General features: G+C 31.2%; 3 protein-coding genes across 19 annotated transcripts; 1 reads left to right on the top strand and 2 right to left on the bottom strand.

Moving 5' to 3' along the window:
• Positions 1-764: 764 nt before the first annotated feature.
• On the top strand, positions 765-3,826 carry LOC111280836 (heat shock protein 83). The gene is made up of 4 exons (XM_022868350.2): positions 765-1,014; positions 1,408-1,549; positions 1,678-1,958; positions 2,050-3,826. Exons 1-4 carry the CDS (start codon positions 877-879, stop codon positions 3,598-3,600), a joined length of 2,112 nt encoding a protein of 703 aa, XP_022724085.2. The 5' UTR covers positions 765-876; the 3' UTR covers positions 3,601-3,826.
• A 634-nt stretch (positions 3,827-4,460) lies between these two features.
• LOC111287955 (small ribosomal subunit protein eS10z-like) lies at positions 4,461-7,209 on the bottom strand. Of its 6 annotated transcripts, none has more exons than XM_089746372.1 (6): positions 6,364-7,209; positions 6,223-6,271; positions 5,609-5,814; positions 5,332-5,461; positions 4,929-4,979; positions 4,461-4,729 (listed from the first exon to the last, which is right to left on the bottom strand). In XM_089746372.1, exons 3-6 carry the CDS (start codon positions 5,800-5,802, stop codon positions 4,652-4,654), a joined length of 453 nt encoding a protein of 150 aa, XP_089602498.1. In that variant the 5' UTR covers positions 5,803-5,814; positions 6,223-6,271; positions 6,364-7,209; the 3' UTR covers positions 4,461-4,651. The 6 variants fall into 6 exon arrangements, with proteins under 6 accessions (XP_089602498.1, XP_089602497.1, XP_022734401.1 ...); XM_089746371.1 differs by having other exon boundaries at positions 5,609-5,940; positions 6,364-7,205; XM_022878666.2 differs by having other exon boundaries at positions 5,609-5,883; positions 6,364-7,205.
• A 7,071-nt stretch (positions 7,210-14,280) lies between these two features.
• LOC111280799 (protein REVEILLE 6-like) lies at positions 14,281-17,950 on the bottom strand. Of its 12 annotated transcripts, none has more exons than XR_016329150.1 (10): positions 17,615-17,948; positions 16,822-16,879; positions 16,402-16,525; positions 16,143-16,316; positions 15,929-16,033; positions 15,734-15,843; positions 15,588-15,647; positions 14,719-14,821; positions 14,419-14,512; positions 14,281-14,327 (listed from the first exon to the last, which is right to left on the bottom strand). XR_016329150.1 is itself a non-coding variant. In XM_022868308.2 (9 exons), exons 1-8 carry the CDS (start codon positions 17,833-17,835, stop codon positions 14,723-14,725), a joined length of 951 nt encoding a protein of 316 aa, XP_022724043.2. In that variant the 5' UTR covers positions 17,836-17,948; the 3' UTR covers positions 14,281-14,512; positions 14,719-14,722. The 12 variants fall into 12 exon arrangements, 5 of the variants coding, with proteins under 5 accessions (XP_022724043.2, XP_089602495.1, XP_022724065.2 ...); XR_016329149.1 differs by having other exon boundaries at positions 14,281-14,307; XR_016329148.1 differs by having other exon boundaries at positions 14,419-14,625; positions 17,615-17,947.
• Positions 17,951-18,455: the final 505 nt, after the last annotated feature.

The following is an 18,455-nucleotide window of genomic DNA, read 5'->3' as shown; positions in this document are numbered from 1 at the left end:
AGAAAAAAAAAGTTAGAATTGAACAATTGAATCTTTGCCTTTTGAAATTTTGAAGATTATTAAATTTTCATATTTAATCATTTTATTTTAAATTAATAGTTGATTTTATTTTGATTTATCACCATCAAAAATATTTTTCCCCTTAAAAATGGTTTATGAATTTTTTTTCTGTCACAACTTTAAGTTAATAAGTTATTTGTTAACTTAAAAATATTTTTTATTCTAAACTATTGAATGAATTAAAATTTAACGTAACATAATACAGTTAAATTAATATTACTATATCAAATGAAACAAAAATAATGAGACATATAGTATTATTTTTTAAGCAATCAGATTTAGGTTATATACTTACATTATTTCTCGGCACGAGTTTAGCGTGCACTTCAAAATGTCACGTGCGAGGTCTTCGTCAACTGTTAGCCGTAAACGGTTACCTAATTGGAACATTCCAGATCGTCATAACTGGCCGTACTCTCTCGAATCCCCCCGAATCTCGAAACCAAAATTCCCAAGCAATTCCTAAACCCCCAGCACACTGCACACCCAAAAAAAGGGCTCTCGGCAGGAACATGGAAAATGCGTACTAAACGACACCGTTGACTCCCAAGTTCAACATAAAACCCGAATCAAACGACAACGTTTCATCGAACACTCCAGAACCCCCGGTCTTCTCTTTTCCCTCGCTAATTATTGCAGAAGGGAGGAGAAGGGACCAGAACCTCTCTTCAGTATATATACCTTCAAATATCATTTCTGTTGTTATATCTGTTCATTCTCATTCTCATTCTCATTCTCACCAAGCAAAGAATTAGTCAATCTTTCTCACCATTTTGCCATCTCTTTTTCTATTTGGTTTCATTGGTTTGCGAGGAAATGGCGGACGTGCAGATGGCTGACGCAGAGACGTTTGCCTTCCAGGCTGAGATCAACCAGCTTTTGAGTTTGATCATCAACACTTTTTACAGTAACAAGGAGATTTTTCTTCGTGAGCTTATCAGCAATTCCTCTGACGTATGTATTTTCTGTCTCTGTACTTGATCTGTTAATTAAGTTTCCACGGTCATGCTCTTTTATGTGTTGTGATGTTTGTATGGCTGGAAAGAAAATCTTTACGCTATGGTTTTCTAGATAAACTTTGATGCTCGATTTTCGAAACGAAAATTCCCTGATAGGCATAGTGCATTGTTCTCTAATGATACTCTTTTGATGTTGAATAATCACATTTTATAACAAAAAATTAATTTAATAATCGAGGTTTTTCTATTGAGGTTCTTTTTTAGTTGGTTTTATGGGATATGTAGTTTGTATTTTCAAGTGTAAAAAGTTTGATGTACGGTTATGCTTATGTGGATTAAGAATTACGACCGTTGGATGGGAAGTTGATCTTTGTGGATGTTGGTGTAGGCTTTGGATAAAATCCGATTTGAGAGCTTGACTGATAAGAGTAAGCTCGATGCTCAACCCGAGCTTTTCATTAGGATTGTTCCAGACAAGGTTAACAAGACCCTCTCCATCATTGACAGTGGCATAGGCATGACCAAAGCAGGTAATGTCCATTTGTATTCTTTGTTTTAGATTTCATTTGAGATTAAATATTATGAAATTATATTGGTTGTTGCGTAATATAGATGGTAATGGATTTGTTATTTGAACTTTTTTGCTGTTTGTAAGCAGATCTGGTGAACAACTTGGGTACAATTGCAAGGTCTGGTACCAAGGAGTTCATGGAGGCATTGCAGGCTGGAGCTGATGTGAGCATGATTGGTCAATTTGGTGTTGGTTTCTACTCTGCTTACCTCGTCGCTGAGAAAGTTGTTGTGATCTCAAAGCACAATGATGACGAGCAGTACATTTGGGAGTCCCAAGCTGGTGGCTCCTTCACTGTCACCAGGGATGTCAGTGGAGAGCAACTTGGTAGGGGTACCAAGATGACCCTTTTCCTCAAGGAGGATCAGGTAAATATTATTTGCCCATTTTAGAAAATTATAATATTTAATGTTTATAACCTTTTATAAATTTTACTAAGTTGGTAAATTGTATGTAAAGTTGGAGTACTTGGAGGAAAGGAGGATCAAGGACCTTGTGAAGAAGCACTCTGAGTTCATTAGCTATCCGATATACCTTTGGACTGAGAAGACAACAGAGAAAGAGATTAGCGATGATGAAGACGATGAGCCTAAGAAAGAAGAAGAAGGAGATGTTGAGGATGTTGATGAGGAGAAGGAGACTAAATCAAAGAAGAAGAAGATCAAGGAGGTGTCTCATGAGTGGCAACTCATCAACAAGCAGAAACCAATCTGGTTGCGTAAGCCTGAGGAGATCACTAAAGAGGAGTATGCCTCTTTCTACAAGAGCTTGACTAATGATTGGGAAGAGCACCTTGCTGTCAAGCACTTTTCTGTTGAAGGTCAGCTTGAGTTCAAGGCTATTCTATTTGTACCAAAGAGGGCTCCATTTGATCTGTTCGACACTAGGAAGAAGATGAACAACATCAAGCTCTACGTTAGAAGGGTGTTCATTATGGACAACTGTGAGGAGCTCATCCCTGAGTACCTAGGATTTGTGAAAGGTGTTGTTGACTCTGATGACCTGCCACTCAACATATCTCGTGAGATGCTACAGCAAAACAAGATTTTGAAGGTGATTAGGAAGAACCTTGTGAAGAAGTGCATTGAGATGTTCAATGAGATCGCTGAGAACAAGGAGGACTATAACAAGTTTTATGAGGCTTTTTCAAAGAACCTGAAGTTAGGTATTCATGAAGACAGCCAAAATAGGGCTAAGTTGGCTGACCTTCTCCGATACCACTCAACCAAGAGTGGTGATGAGTTGACAAGCTTGAAAGACTATGTCACCAGAATGAAGGACGGCCAGAAAGACATTTATTACATTACTGGTGAGAGCAAGAAGGCAGTGGAGAACTCCCCATTCTTGGAGAAACTCAAGAAGAAGGGATATGAAGTTCTTTACATGGTCGATGCCATTGATGAGTATGCGGTTGGACAGTTGAAGGAATATGATGGCAAGAAGCTTGTATCCGCCACCAAGGAAGGTTTGAAGCTTGAAGATGAGAGTGAGGAAGAGAAAAAGAAAAAGGAGGAGAAAAAGAAATCTTTTGAGGATCTATGCAAAACAATTAAAGATATTTTAGGAGACAAAGTGGAGAAGGTTGTTGTCTCTGATAGGATTGTGGACTCTCCCTGTTGTTTGGTCACTGGAGAGTATGGGTGGAGTGCAAACATGGAAAGGATCATGAAAGCTCAGGCTCTGAGGGACAATAGCATGGGCTCTTACATGTCTAGCAAGAAAACAATGGAGATTAACCCTGACAATGGAATCATGGAAGAGCTGAGGAAGAGAGCTGAGGCCGACAAGAATGATAAGTCGGTGAAGGATCTTGTGCTCTTGCTCTTTGAGACTGCTCTCCTGACCTCTGGGTTCAGCCTTGATGATCCACACACATTTGCTGCTAGGATTCACAGAATGCTCAAGCTGGGTCTGAGCATCGATGAGGATGAGACCGGTGGTGATGATGCTGACATGCCTGCTCTGGAGGAGGATGATGCTGAGGGAAGCAAGATGGAGGAAGTAGATTAAGAGTATCAAATTTTAGATGTTTATGATCAGGTCGTGGATATTTACGTCTTTCTACCATGATTAATCTAATTTGAGGGGTCGGGTCCAAGGGGTAATTGTCCAGTGTCTGTTTTCTTTCAATGAACTCAAAAAATGTCTGTCGAACTTTGTCTTTATAATCTCTGCCCATTTACTACTATGTTGTTCATTATTGGGTTTTCTAATTTGTTTCCTTTTTCTCTGAGAAGTTTGCTGAACATGTTCATCTGGAATGTTTCTTTGTACTGTAACGTCTGCAGATTTAAAGGCAAATAATTGGCCATGTAAATCCATAAAATGGGGGAGCATATCACCTAGCCACCGTTCCTGCTGAGATGATGATATCCAATAACCCACGTCTAAAAATGAACAAAGCCTACGATGGTTAAAGGCTTCCTCATCCAACTCGGGAATGTAACTTAAAAAATCAATGAGTAAAGTACGTATCAATTTCCCTAGCCATTAATTTGGAATGAAGCAAATTTATTAGAAAAGTAGGATTTTTTATCTTGCAATTTTGCAGATGATTTCTACAATAAAACATGGCAAATCCAATTGCAACAAAGTTTATAAATATATATATATATATATGTAAAGTACGTATCAATTTCCCTAGCCATTAATTTGGAATGAAGCAAATTTATTAGAAAAGTAGGATTTTTTATCTTGCAATTTTGCAGACGATTTCTACAATAAAACATGGCAAATCCAATTGCAACAAAGTTTATATATATATATATATATATATATATATATATATATATATATATTTTTTTTTTTTTTTTTTTTTTTTTTTTCTTGGCCAAGAGATCAAACTCAAACAATGTAATTTAATAGCAAAATAACACAAGTGAGCAGAGACGCACCATTTCCATAAACGGCCAAACTCATTAAAAATACAAAATTGTATTATCTCATAACAAGCTGACTATTGTCTGAGGCTGCATAAAAATAGGGGAACAAAAGCTTAAATTAGTTCCAAGAGTTTGAATACCATGTTTTACAAAGAACACTCAAAGGGCAGGCATTGCCTTCAAGCAAAACCTGAACCAGATGGAGCTGCACTATAGCCTCCACCTCCACGACCAAAGGCAGGCCTTCCACCAGAACCCTGTACAGTCAAAAAGGAAAACCAATCATTAATACAAGCAGCCATTAGTAACCAGTACCAAACGTGAGTGAAAATTTGAGCTTTATTCAAAACAAAAATAGAGTTGACCTCTGAAGAAGGAGATGCCGAGCTCTACTTAAAACAGCTTATTTGCAATAAATAGACACTACAAAGACACACTCAGTGTCTAAATACTAACCTTGTACCAAATCCAAGCAAAAATGAATTCCAGGTTAAAATTGTTCTTAACCTGTGTCCAAAAGATCAGTCTAAATCCCTCACCCACAAAAAAAGTCACATACCAGCTAAAGAACTCAGTCAGAATGAAAACAAACAACATTAATCAAGAAAGAGCTTAAAATTAAGCACTAATTATCGTTTAATCTTGAACACTTCCGATGCCCAAATTTAAAATATAATTAAAGCAGAAGGAAACCCCGAATCTGATCATGTAGGACTTTAAAGTCTTGATGCATACAAAATCAACATCAACCATAAAAGCTACAATTACAGTAAGAAACACTTAAAACTATATCAACAATAACATAGAAATAAGTTGAATCCTTATAAACACTGAGGCCAAATTTAAAACGTAAAATTACTCTGAAGGATGGCTGGAAATCTGCTGGAGCACCTCCCTTTTCACCACCAAAGTCACCCCCACGTGGACCTCCACGGTATCCATCTCTGTCACCAAACCTCAGACGGTCTCCTTCAAAGCGTGGTGGACCCCTAAAATTCAGACAAGCAAAAGACATCACTTACAACCCAAACAGACAATCTAAAAGAAAAAAGGTCGAATTTGAAACAAATCAAGGAACAAAAAGAAAACAACTCACTTAAACAGTCTAAAACAGTGATAATCATAAGATGCATTACCTAGGGCGATCACCGGGTGGGGCACCTAGCCTACCAGGGGGCTTTGTAGATTTCTTCAAAGCAGCAGGCACAATTTCTGATGGAAGATTGAGGTAGGTTCTGAGGAACTCAATTCCATCATTAGTAAGGTACCAGTAGTAGTGCATCCATGCAAATGTCTCGCGGACATATTCCTTAGACTTGAAGCTCTGCATCAGCTTAATAACCTGCAAATTGGGCACATCGATCTCGGGTTGCTTTGCACGATTATAATCCTTCTTTGCATAGCAAACTCCCTTTACAAAATCACAGGCAATTTTTATTGAGAACACAAAACAGTCATTAGCTGATATCTATTTTGGTTGTCAAGGTATTAAAACAAATATGGACATAACCAAAACTAAAAATTCCATCTTTTTTTTTTCCAAAAATGGCTGCTTAACAGAATTAATAAAAAGTTCACTTCATTTTCTCATCAACAAGAATTGATACAAGATTAGTCACACAATTAAAAGGAACAAAAATAATCAAAATTAAGTTCAATTTTCTAACAAATAAAAAAGACGGTAAATGAATAAAGCTAGTGGATAAATTACATGAAAAATGAAAAAAAAAAAAAAAAAAAAGAGATGCACCTTGAAAGAGGTATTTGCATATTTCTCTTCGGTTCTTCTCTGGAATAATCTGAAGATAGAAACAAAGAACAACTTCAGTCGCCTATATACGTATAGACGTATACATATATAAAAAGTAAAGAGAGATAGATACATACGTACCATGGCTGCGAAGTGAAGATCAAAGGTAACGCGAGCCCTTTGTCCGTTTTTCTTGCAGGAGCAGCAGAAAGCAGAGAAGCAACAGCTTTGAAACCCTAGAGAAATGGGAGTTTTTTCTTATGATAAGGCACCCTATAATCTTATTTATCAAATTAAATAGTTTTAAACTTAATTCTTAAAATAAGATATTTTGTACACTTAAAATCGACATCAAATATATATGATAAATTTTATAAAAATAAAATAAATGATAAATTATTTAATTAGTTTTAACTCAGTCAAAAAATTCTAAAATACATATTTTGAAAAATCTTCATCTTCTTTTCTTTTCTTTTCTTTCATCAAATCGTCCTTGTTTTATCTTTTTTTCATTTGAATTAAAGTATTCATGCATTGTTATTTACTAAAAACAAACTATTAATGTTTAAAAGGCGTTCGATGAAATGTCTAAAAGAAACTTTTTTGTTTACAAATTTTCTTAACGAGGAATCCAATGAAAGTATATCATTAAACTGACAATACTTCAAAACCTTAGCTCTCTAAAATTGGATCTGAATTTAGCAGCAAAGCTGGTGAAGAAAGTAGAAGAAAAAATAAAAGGGAGAGATTCCATGGAATATAAATCAATACTACTGCAAATTAGGTAGAGAGAGAAAGAGAAAAACCTGAGATCAAAATCAAAAGATGTAAAACAAGGAAGAAATAAAAAAATTATAAAAATTATAAAATAAAATTTGAAAAGCATTTATTTAGTGGGAAGTGAATAATCATGGTGTGATGATTTTATACTTGCAGAGTCATTCAAAAAATTTTGTGAAGGAGATTCTAACTCTTGCCCGAAAGATAAAGATTTAAAAAAAGATGAATAGTTATTTAAAAAAAAAAAAAGAAATAGATGAATAATTTATACTTGTTGTTAGGGCATTGTACACTGTTGCAATGATTGTCTTCTATTTGATAAGCTTTCTGTATTTTTTAATAGATGAATAGTTACAATGGAAAAAGGAAGAGAAGATAAAAAAAAAAGTGACGTGGAATTTCATGTTGACATGAAATTGAATTGTATAATATTATCTATTTTTAAGAATAAAGTTTAAAAATATCTCACTTAAAGAAATAAGATATGAAAAGTAACTTTGTTTGGGAAAAAACTCAAAGAAATTATGGGGATTTTATATTGGCGCTCAATTCAAGGAATACGGATTGTAACTGATCCTATTTAGATTCAGGATTTAGAAGTGTGAAATAATCGGGTTGATCTTTAAAATGATATGATTCGATATGATATGGACGGTGTTTGATATGATCCGTTATTAAGTAATTGGATTAAGCTAAATACGTGATATAATATATGCACATAGGTATAATATGTGTAGTGTTAAATTAAAAAATTTTAAATTCATAGATTGGCATGATACAATTTATTAAAAGGTTTGTGATAACATGTAGCATATGGGTTAACATGATATGATACACGCACAAGTTCTGTTATGTTATGTTATATTAATCTATAATTATTATTAGTGGGAATGTATTTATATTATTTTTTATATTACAAATTATATTTATTTTTGATATTTTATTGATAATTTATAAAATAAATTTATATTAAAATTATTTATTAAATATTTAAATTATTGATAAATAAATTATATTTAACTAGTGATTAATAAAAATAAAATGACAAAAATAAATAAAAACTTTAAGTAAAGTATAAATTCAATTAACAAAGTAAATTACTATGGGTTTAAAGGTATAAAATAAATATATAAAATAACATATTATATAAGTAAATAATAGATAATAAGAATAAAAATAGAATGATAATATTGTGTTTTATAATATTTATATATATATATATGTGTATGTGTGTGTATATATATATATATATATATATATATATATATATATATATATAGATGTTCATAAGCCAAGTTGAGTTCAGACTGTATTCATAATTGATATTAATAGTTTATATATTTGTTCAAATTTAATTATGTTCAAAATTTTAAGCTCCAAAATTTTTTTTACACCCCACCCAAATTAAAAAAATAAATGTCAAACACATATATTAAAATTAATTTATATAATAAAAAATAAAAAATGATTAAATTAAGTTTAATGTAATTATATTCAATTCACACATATATATAAATTATATAAAAGTAAAAATTAAGTTTAATAAAATATATAATTTTTAATTTATATATATGAATTAATTTATATATAATTCACCAATATATATAAAATATATATATATATATAAATTCGAGCTGAATTGAGTGAAGCCCAAACTTTAAATTTTTTGTCCAATATTAGACCCTAATTTTAAACAAGATTAAAAATTTTGTCCAAACTCATTTAACGAATTTTAATTTTTTATCCAAATTATCTCAAATTTTAGACAAACCTTCGGGTCGATTGATAGCCTTTTTCTTGAACAAGTCTATGTATATGTGTATTTTTTAAAATATCAGTATTATAATTTTAATATCTTTATTTAAGAGATTCTATTATCTCTCTCTTTGGACGTATGCATTTTGTCAAATAATGTAAATTACATGTTCATTTTTATTTCATTTTACTTTTATCTATTTTTGCATGTTATTTTTAATAATAGATGAATTTAAAAAAATAATTAAAATTTTAAAAAATTATTAATAGATTGTGCTTGGCCCATTTCGGCTTGAAAGCAATGCCATGATTGTCATGTGTCCTGCTAAGCCTCAGCCTTAGCCTTCATGGATTATGCTATAGCACATTGAAAAATAGTATTAAACCAACGTGATCCATTAACACATATGTTAATATTTAAAAATGCTCTACTAGCCCAACACAACCCATTTGGCACCTTAGGGCTTTAACTCATAAAGGTGGGCCACCATCAAACTAAGATCGGTCTAAGAAATTTTATGGCAAATCATGGGACACATAAAACATAAGGTCCTCCTTCCTTGCACAGCACATTTTCGCTTCTTATTTTTTTTAATTTGATAATTTATATATTTATATCATATAAATATTAAAATATATATTTATATTATATATTATATAATAATTATATTTTATAATTAATATTAATATAAAATATTAAAATATATATTTATATTATATATTATATAATAATTATATTTTATAATTAATATTAATATAAAATATATTTTTTAATTTTATTAAATATATAATAATTATTAAAATTTTAAATTTTATCATATTTTTATATTATATTTATATAATATATTATATAATATTTTAAATTATTAAATCTCGCGCTTTTCTTATCAAATCTCACACTTTTTGTGACTCGCTGTAGATAGGATTTGAAATGAATCAAATATGTTCTGTTACGCCCGATCTTTTTATCAATCAAGGCAAACTCTTACATTTTTCAAGTCAAAGACTCGACTGCTACACCATTAAGGAAGCTTGATGCCCAAACTCCTTGTCATCATTTAAAGCTCGTCTCGCTCATTAAGGCTCTTTCGACAAATAGGAGCTGCTTGTCAAAGCCTCTGCTAATGTCACATCCACATGTCACATCAGTTCAATTTGCTTCTAACTTTAAAGAATCATTAAATGTAAATCATGCTGACCATGACACACTAAATACAATCCACACTTAACGCACGTTGAACTTATTCAAAGTTTAGATAGAACTCCGATCGGTGGCCAACTACTGTAGGCCTATCACTGCCTAAATTACCACAGTGTTCCTATACAAGACACAAAAAGTCCAAGTACGAGCACGTTAACCTCTTAAGCCTTTCGTACTTAAGCTTTTCTTGCGTGCTATTTAAAAGCGTCGTAAATAGAATTCAAATTAATATAATATTAAATTTAAATTTAAATTTAATTAAAATTTAAATTTTAATTTAAAATTGATAAAATTTTAATGTTTTAATTTAAATTCAATTTAAAATAAAAATTAAATTATTTAAATTTATTTAATTAGATTTTATTAATATATAAAAATAAATTTAATTTTTATATTTGATAAAAATTTTATTATTTGTACTCAAATTTAAATTCGAGTTTAAAATATTTTATTAATTAAAATAATAAAAATATATTTAAATATAAAAATTCGATTAAATACATGAATTATTCGAATGAGATATAAAAAAATTTGAACTTAACTTAATCATTGAATCAAGTTATTTGAGTTTAAATTTGATTTGATAATAATCAAATCAAATTTAAATTTTATTCAAATCAAATTTAAATAATTTATGAGTATTAATATATCCTTTATTATCCTAATATTATCTTTTTCCTTTCAAACCTTTGATATTTGTCTGTCTCGAAACGCGTCTCTTAGAATGAACTTTGACGTCTCTTGATCATATTTTTGTTACGTCGGTCCCTTCCAGTTTTAGCTCAATCTTCAAATTATCTTTAACTCACCATTCAGCTAATCACCACTAAAACTATCATCAACATGAATAAATTTTGTTGTATTCATAATTTCGTATTTAATTAATAAATTTTAAAAATTATTTATGATTATTTATTAAATTTAATAAACAAAATATTGTTCAAATATTCTTTTCTTTTATACTCTAATAGAACAAAAACGAGCGGTGTTATATTCTTAATTTATTTATTTAATTAATGAATTTTAAGATTTTATTTATAATTATTTATTAAATTTAATGAACGAATAAAAATCAAATTTATTTGTGACCGATACATCGAATATTTTATTTATTTATATCCCTAACTATAAAATCACTATTGTTTTTTTGTTTTCTTTACTTCCAAACACACATTCCACATAAAAACCTAACAATTTTCTCGCCAGCTTTCTCTAGAAAATTTTCTCATGCAAAAACGTAACTTGTCTCCTTTTCACAGTATTGTTGTTTTCTTCATCATATAAGAGTACAAATTACAAACTTTAGAGTACATAACTGTATATTTCTTCAATAAAAAAAAAGTTCAGTGTCCTCTTGCTATATACTCATCCATAAACTTGACGTAAGGACTCTTTTATCGTAAACTTTTTTATAGTGTCACTTTTTTTCTCTTTTTAATTTAGAGAAGATGAGATCAGAAAATGAGGATCAGTGTCTAGTGCCACAGTCAAAATTGGAGGATACAACTTGTGATTTTCATAATTTCATGAATAAGTTTGATTTATATTCATTTATTAAATTTAATACACAATTACAAATAATATTTTAAGATTCGTTAATTAAATAAATAAATCATAAACATAACAAATTTTGTTTATATTCAATTCGTTTATATTTTTAATGATGTCATTGCTTAAAATATAATTTATTTACTAACAATACAATAGTGACAGATCTTAATATTTAATTTTAAAATGATCAATTAATATTATATTATATTTTATTTTATATTTTCATACAACGTATTATATCACATATATATATATGCAAATAATATGCTAATATATGCAAACAATTTTAATTTTTAAGGGGGTTAATTTAAGGATTTAATATATATACTAAGAGTTGTGAAAACTTGGAGGAGCCAAGGTTCCCTCATGCTTAAATGACGGTTCGCCCTGCAACAATAAGTCGTAGCAATAAATATTTTTAAGATAATTTTTCATATGATGAAAATTGTGGCATATACCTTTCAATAATGGAAGTAGAGGCAACCATCTTGCAACGACTTTTTTTAGTTACAAAAATTTTTTCGCAACAATAAATTAACATTTTACAATGACATTAAGCATCGTTAAAACTCATTTTTCCTGTAGTGGCAGAAACTGTTTGGGAAACAAGATTTTGATGTACACCATACATAATTTGGCAGGTTAATGGGCTAGAAAGTTTCAGCTTTTCTTTAATCTCAACTTGTAATTAGCTAGGTAGATTCATTTCTGTTCCTTGTAGTGTTCATAGAAATTGATTTATAAACGTCTTTTGATAGGTTTAAATGCGGACAGATATACATTGTGTAGCATTTGATATTTGGCACTTGATCATTGAAAGCAGAGATAAAAGGAAAGTTAATACGACTAAAAAGATAAAAAAATGATTGATAGTGCTTTGCTATATTTTCCATCATTGGTAATTGTTAGAGACATTTTTTAAGTTCAAAGGACAAAATCATCTTTTTTCATTAAAAGCAATCAACAAATAATCAAAGACATTTATGATTTTTAAGTCGATTTGATATGTCAAATTAATTTAGTATTTATATTACCACATCAATTCGGCTATCTCATCAACTTATACAAAAATTTTTTTTTAATGTTGACTTATCACTCCTTGAATGGATGATCAGCATTCAGGTCAGCGTGACCTGTCAGGTCATCCTGACTACAAGATTAATCGTGAATAGCTTAATTTATCTTAAAACGTCTCTCTCAATTATAAATAAAATCATTAAGATATTATCTAAATATTATATATATTCTTTCACTTTTTACTTTCTCTTTCTTATTTTTTTACTTGACTTATTTTTTATTTGAGTGTCAAAATATAAATATTGAGAAAACTCTCAATTTTTACCTTTAATCGCTCTCTTTTATTATCTTGTGTTTTCAAGATTTCAGCTCGGCACCAAGAGTTGTTATCACTAAATGATTTATCCATATTTTGACATGGTGAATGACTGTGGGAGAGAACTCACTAGGCCTAGAGAAATATTACACACATCTATTCTCATGTGGCTAAAGATAGTAACCTTTGCTTTCTGGTTTAACAAAGTATATAAAAGCTAGTTAGTTCAGGACAAATGAGATTGCATCCTAAATTTATGGTGCGAAAGAAAGATGAGCATTCAAGGCATTAAACTGGGAAGCGGGTATCAATAAATCAAATCTATTTTCTGATTCCTGCAACTCCTCATTACTTTTGTCTTTTAAGAAAGACATTGGTATTATGTTTTGTTTTCATTTCGGAAATGGACATTTTAATACTATGTTTCATAACGAGAGAAAAGAGAAGATAACCAGAAAACAACGTTGTTTCACTTTAATTGTTTGGTACGAACGAAATATGAAATATAAGGAACAAGAAGTTTATAAAGAGTTGAGAAATTAGGGCGAAATTCTTAAGGGAGAAATAGTTGGAAATTTAGTTAATTTTTCTTTAGTTAAAATAATAAAAAAAATCTTTTAATTTCATCAGTTTATTTAAATAAATCTTTATTATTTTATTATACTCAAATAAATTATAACCTTTTAATTTACACCCAAACAAATTATCATATTTTAATTTGTATCCAAATAAATTTTTTATATAACTTTTACACTTTAATTACACTCAAATAAATTATAACTCTTTACTTTACACCCAAGCAAATTTTTATACTTTAATTTATATATAAATAATTTTTAATTTTTAATCAAAGACACTCTTAACATAAATTTATATTTTTTTGAAACAGAAACTTATTTAAGTACAAATCCCAAAATAAAAACTTATTTAAATAAAGTGATCAAATTGATAACTCTTTTCAGTCCTTTAGCATTTTTTTTTTCCAATTTCCCTTCCCTCACTTGTAGAAAGATTAAATTTTACGAACATAAAAATAAGAAGTCGAAGTATTTTCCTTTTCTTTCTCTGTACCAAACAACATCAAATAATTTTCCCCTCACCTTTTTCTTCGCTCTTTACATTCATCTTTTTTTTCTTTACACCTAACACATGAGACATCACATGGACACATACATTCTCTCTGACTCGCATGTATGTCAGAAAAAGACGCCATTATTGAAAAGAACTTAGACGCTCCGAGTCTCCCTCCACTGTCAAGCCCAAGAGCCCCACTGAACCTGCAACACGGTCGGGCAGAAAGGGAATGACAGTCTACAAAAGCTTGCACCCTCCTTATCAGTAATGGTAACATACATATATAAACTCACCATAAAAAGTAAAGACCAGCTTAATATTCTGCTACCAAATATGCCATCCACCTCCATATATTGCAACACAATGAAAAAAACTGATATTTTTATATTCCCTGCAGCAGCATAGAAAATACTGTGCCTATATGAGAAATTAGCATATCACAATAAAAATATGCAGTCAAAACTTGAATACATAAAACAAGATCCAGCACTGTACAAGATACCCCTTCAAAAGAAAGATAAACACTGTACACTCTGCGCAATTCTTCTCCTTTCGTTCTGCTCACAGTTCTCCTTTTAACTTCTCTTACAATATATCTACATGTCAGAAGAATGGGGAAAATTATTTGGAAATTTTGCTGCCGATGGTCCTACCACTGGTATATATGCTAACAGAGCATCGTGGTACAAATCTCATTTGATTCTAGCCCCTTTTCCCACCACGAAAACAGAGTCCATATTAATTATATACGAAACAAAAGAGATTATGCTCGGCTGAAATTAGAGTAAATCTCATCACCCACCATATTAAGTGATACTTTTAGATTGGTTATTATAAACCGCTTTACACGCAACACCATGGTTACTAGTCTCTTTGTCAATCTCGTAGGAAGAAAGCAACCTTCTCTGCATCAAAAAACAATATCAGATAAGGAAACAAATGAGTTTTAAAAGTCCAACATAACAAAACAAAGAATAGGCGCACAAGTAGAAAGTTAAAAGGAACCAGACCTTCTACCAAATGATAAGTAAACAACTCTGGAAGCATAAATCAGAGACAAACTATGCTACTAAACAAACCCAAGCAACATCAAGATTTCACTCTAACATTTAAACAGACAGGCATGCTTGATGCACAATAAAAAAAACCAATTCTTTTCATCTCTTATATTTCCAGCCTAATCAGCCAATACATGCTTGTTCTAACAAACCTTTTTTGTTCAGAGTATGATGAAATATCAGAGAACAGCTTCCAACATGCAAAATAAATCATGAAACAGAGCCAACCGCACCCAAGATAGATCTATAACATCATAGGAGTCATTGTCATACTTTGCCAAACTGTCATATTTCTAAATGCTGACTACAGAAAACTCATTGTGGTTTACAAGGCAAAAAGCACAATGCTGCAAATTGTTGAAAACAAAGGATGATTGCCCCTGATTTATGTTAAGCCAGAATGTTGCAATTCAAACGATATCCGCCAACAGAAATTTTCTCGGTATTCAACCACTTGACCCATTAAAAAAAAAGACTAAAACTACTGATAGACCTAAAAACGCATAGGGTGATACCAAGTACCAACATTACAAAATTTTACTAGTCTACTTGCATCATGTGCACTGTGAAGAAAGAAGTAACCATTAGAAAGAGCTCAGAAATAGAAACTCACATGATCCTCAAAATCAGGACTTGTCAAATTGATGGAGAGGTTTTTCATCAACAGCAGCACCTAAATAGGAGAAAGAAATATAAGCAATCACATCTGTGGCAAGATCAAGAAAGAATGTATAATTTGTCATGGTAAAAAGAACATACTGTTTCAACATCTATAGGATCCATCTTCTTAAGTTTCTGCACATGACCAGTAGTGTTTGGATCAAAGACACTGCCAATGAAACTGTATACTTGAGCAAAGTCAGGCAACACTGCATCAAGCAAAAAGCCAATTTAAAGGTTGTGAGGCATATATAGCATAAAAGATTACAATTTTCCAGTATCACAAAGACAAACCTCTCAGTGCATGACCTTGATTTCCCTGATCAGTTATCTCCCCAACTTGTTTTGTCTTTGGGGCACTCTCAATGCTACTGCAAGAGTTATTGGCCACCCCAGGACCTATAAAAGAAAATATAAAACACAATCAAAATCTTTATTTTGGAAAGGGGTTAATGCTATCATAAATGAGTTCAATGTTAGAATACTAGAATTAAAAAGAATAAGAAACCCTTTTTTGCTTGTGAGAAACTGATGGTTTGTGCATTGTTTGTCCAGGAAGATGCAGCAGCACTAGTAATAGAGTTCATACGCATTGATGAGGGATCAGATCTAAGAACATATCCATTGTCAAGTAAATCAGCTGATGACTGAAAAGGCCCTGATACTTGTGGGTGCCCATGAGCTGCCAGATGTTACACAGAGAGATAGGATTATCATGTCAAGTTTATGCTGTGATTATACTCATACTTAAAATAAAATATCCTCACCACTTTTTGAGGCTTTCTGAGGATATGGATGAGCTGCTTTCCTTTTAGGTCGAGGTGGAGGTAGGTGTTCACTTGTTCCATTCTTCTGAACCTTTAGAAAGTATTTCTGGGCATGGCTACGGATCTACAAAAACCAGAAGCCACTTCATTTCACATGTTTCATGGGCATTGGTATCTGCAGATAATTGTTAAAAGCAAAACGGAAGCTCTAATATAGACACTACACTGGTTTTTACATCATTCAGATTTCTAGCCTCTTACTGAAACATTAGAAAGCAGTCTCAGATGCAGGGGAGAGATTGATAAGTATGATTGACAAGAATAAAGATCTCCTTCATTCCTAAACCCTCCTGCCTCTTTCCTTTCAAAATACAAAGAGAAACTTGCTTAAGGAAAAATGTTATAATCATTTTAGTTTACCTGAATAACAGTCTTCGACCCGACAAATGCTTCAATCTTTTTCCAGTCACGATCAAAGCTGGACAGAACCAAGGGAATGGAAACAACAAAAACAAGTGAGACCAGGAAAACCATTTTGGCTTACATAATCATGCAAAAGCATGATTCAACATCTTCTGAATTAACAAAAAGGAACTATATAACAACTCCACTAAGTCATAATCTCAAAATGTTATTCGGTAATAATGTATATCCTACGTTGCCTCAACAAAAGTTCAACTATGACAAAATACTTGCACATTATTCAGAATTACTAAAAAAAATACTGCTTTCACAGTGGTTGTAAAAAGTATACTACCATCAAACATATACTCCTACTACTGTTTAACAGATTGCACGATTTGCTCAGGTCTTCAAATATGCAAACAGGCTATTACAATTCAGCGTGTTTTCAGTTAGATATGTAGACTAAAGCTAACTTAATATAAGAAGGAACACATGTTTATCAGAGAGAACAAGGATGTCATCTCCTTTTCTTCCCCACTCGTGCATTACAAAATATCCTTATCCTACTTTCAATAAAGATAATAAAGATAAATTCTTATAAAACTTAACTTTAACGCAAACCGATTTAGAAATTTTAATTAGATACTTATAAAAGAGGAAAATACGACCTTCAATATCAAATTCTGTTCAAAACCTTAAAATTGAACTTAAAAAAAAATCATAAATAAATTCCAAAAATTAAAAAAAAATTATTTGAAGTGGAAGCAAAGCAATTTCGTAGAACTAGAGAGAAAAATGTTGACTTTACAGCTGGAGAGCTTCGAGGAACTTGTCGTGTTCGGGTTCAGTCCAGCTTTCTCTGGACTTGGTTATGGTGTAGGGCTTTCGGATTTTCTTATCCGGATCCTCGGAAGATGAAACTGTGGACGCCACTGTGGACGTCGTGGTGAAGGGTCCCAGGCCGGGCAACGCCATTCCAGTCGGATCCAGGTAAAATCCCTCAGCCAGGTTCTTCTTTTTTGATACCATGTAAGATTTTTGGGAAGTCCTTTGAAACAACGGATAAATGTAGCGTTTGGAAAAGGCGGTTGAGTTTGCATATAAAGGGCTCAGGATTTGATTGGATGCTCCGTGGTTTCCATCTGGGATTTAGAAGTGGCGAAAAAGAATCTGCCACGTCTAGAAGGAAATTTTGTCTAACTTAAAATTATTTTATTTTATTTTTATAAAAAAAAGTTAAGATATATTTTAAGTCAAGGAAATTATGACACGCCTGATTTTCTATAAACAAAATATATATTCCCAAATAATTTATTACAAATAATTTAAAAAAAAAAGATAATTTTCTTGCTAATACAAAGCAAAAGAAGTAATTTAAAAAGTTTACAATAAATCCAAAGAAAACGTCTATACTCTTACTAATGCTTATAAAAGCGATATTATCTATAAAGTAGCTGATTGAGAGTTGATGTCATAGGTTAAGGGACATCAATTCCATTGATAAATTTGTTTAAAAATTAAATTGAATTTATAAATAATAGAATATAATTAAATGTTTAAGTCTTTTACTTTTTAAAATGACTATCCACACATTTAACAGGTTTTTTTAATTCACTTTTTTTTTTTTTAATTTTCACTTACATTGTAAG

The sequence above is a fragment of the Durio zibethinus genome, chromosome 17, assembly GCF_047325235.1.
Source record: "Durio zibethinus cultivar Kanyao isolate XHJ-2024 chromosome 17, ASM4732523v1, whole genome shotgun sequence".
Classification (NCBI taxonomy): domain Eukaryota; kingdom Viridiplantae; phylum Streptophyta; class Magnoliopsida; order Malvales; family Malvaceae; genus Durio; species Durio zibethinus.
The sequence above is the reverse complement of the archived record's forward strand: the minus strand, read 5'-3'. Positions and strand labels throughout refer to the sequence as shown.

What these genes read in the sequence shown, in the direction of transcription:
- LOC111280836 (XM_022868350.2), top strand. Translation starts at nt 877, where the DNA reads ATGGCGGACGTGCAGATGGCTGACGCAGAGACGTTTGCCTTCCAGGCT. An exon ending in CATAGGCATGACCAAAGCAG is followed by an intron (nt 1,550 to 1,677) that starts GTAATGTCCATT and finishes GTTTGTAAGCAG; the next exon opens with ATCTGGTGAACAACTTGGGT. An exon ending in TTTTCCTCAAGGAGGATCAG is followed by an intron (nt 1,959 to 2,049) that starts GTAAATATTATT and finishes TTGTATGTAAAG; the next exon opens with TTGGAGTACTTGGAGGAAAG.
- LOC111287955 (XM_089746372.1), bottom strand. Translation starts at nt 5,802, where the DNA reads ATGCAGAGCTTCAAGTCTAAGGAATATGTCCGCGAGACATTTGCATGG. An exon ending in ATTTCCAGCCATCCTTCAGA is followed by an intron (nt 4,980 to 5,331) that starts GTAATTTTACGT and finishes TTTTGGACACAG; the next exon opens with GTTAAGAACAATTTTAACCT. An exon ending in TTGCTTGGATTTGGTACAAG is followed by an intron (nt 4,730 to 4,928) that starts GTTAGTATTTAG and finishes TTGACTGTACAG; the next exon opens with GGTTCTGGTGGAAGGCCTGC.
- LOC111280799 (XM_022868308.2), bottom strand. Translation starts at nt 17,835, where the DNA reads ATGGTATCAAAAAAGAAGAACCTGGCTGAGGGATTTTACCTGGATCCG. An exon ending in ATCCTATAGATGTTGAAACA is followed by an intron (nt 15,648 to 15,733) that starts GTATGTTCTTTT and finishes TCTCCTATTTAG; the next exon opens with GTGCTGCTGTTGATGAAAAA. An exon ending in GTCCTGATTTTGAGGATCAT is followed by an intron (nt 14,822 to 15,587) that starts GTGAGTTTCTAT and finishes TTTTTGATGCAG; the next exon opens with AGAAGGTTGCTTTCTTCCTA.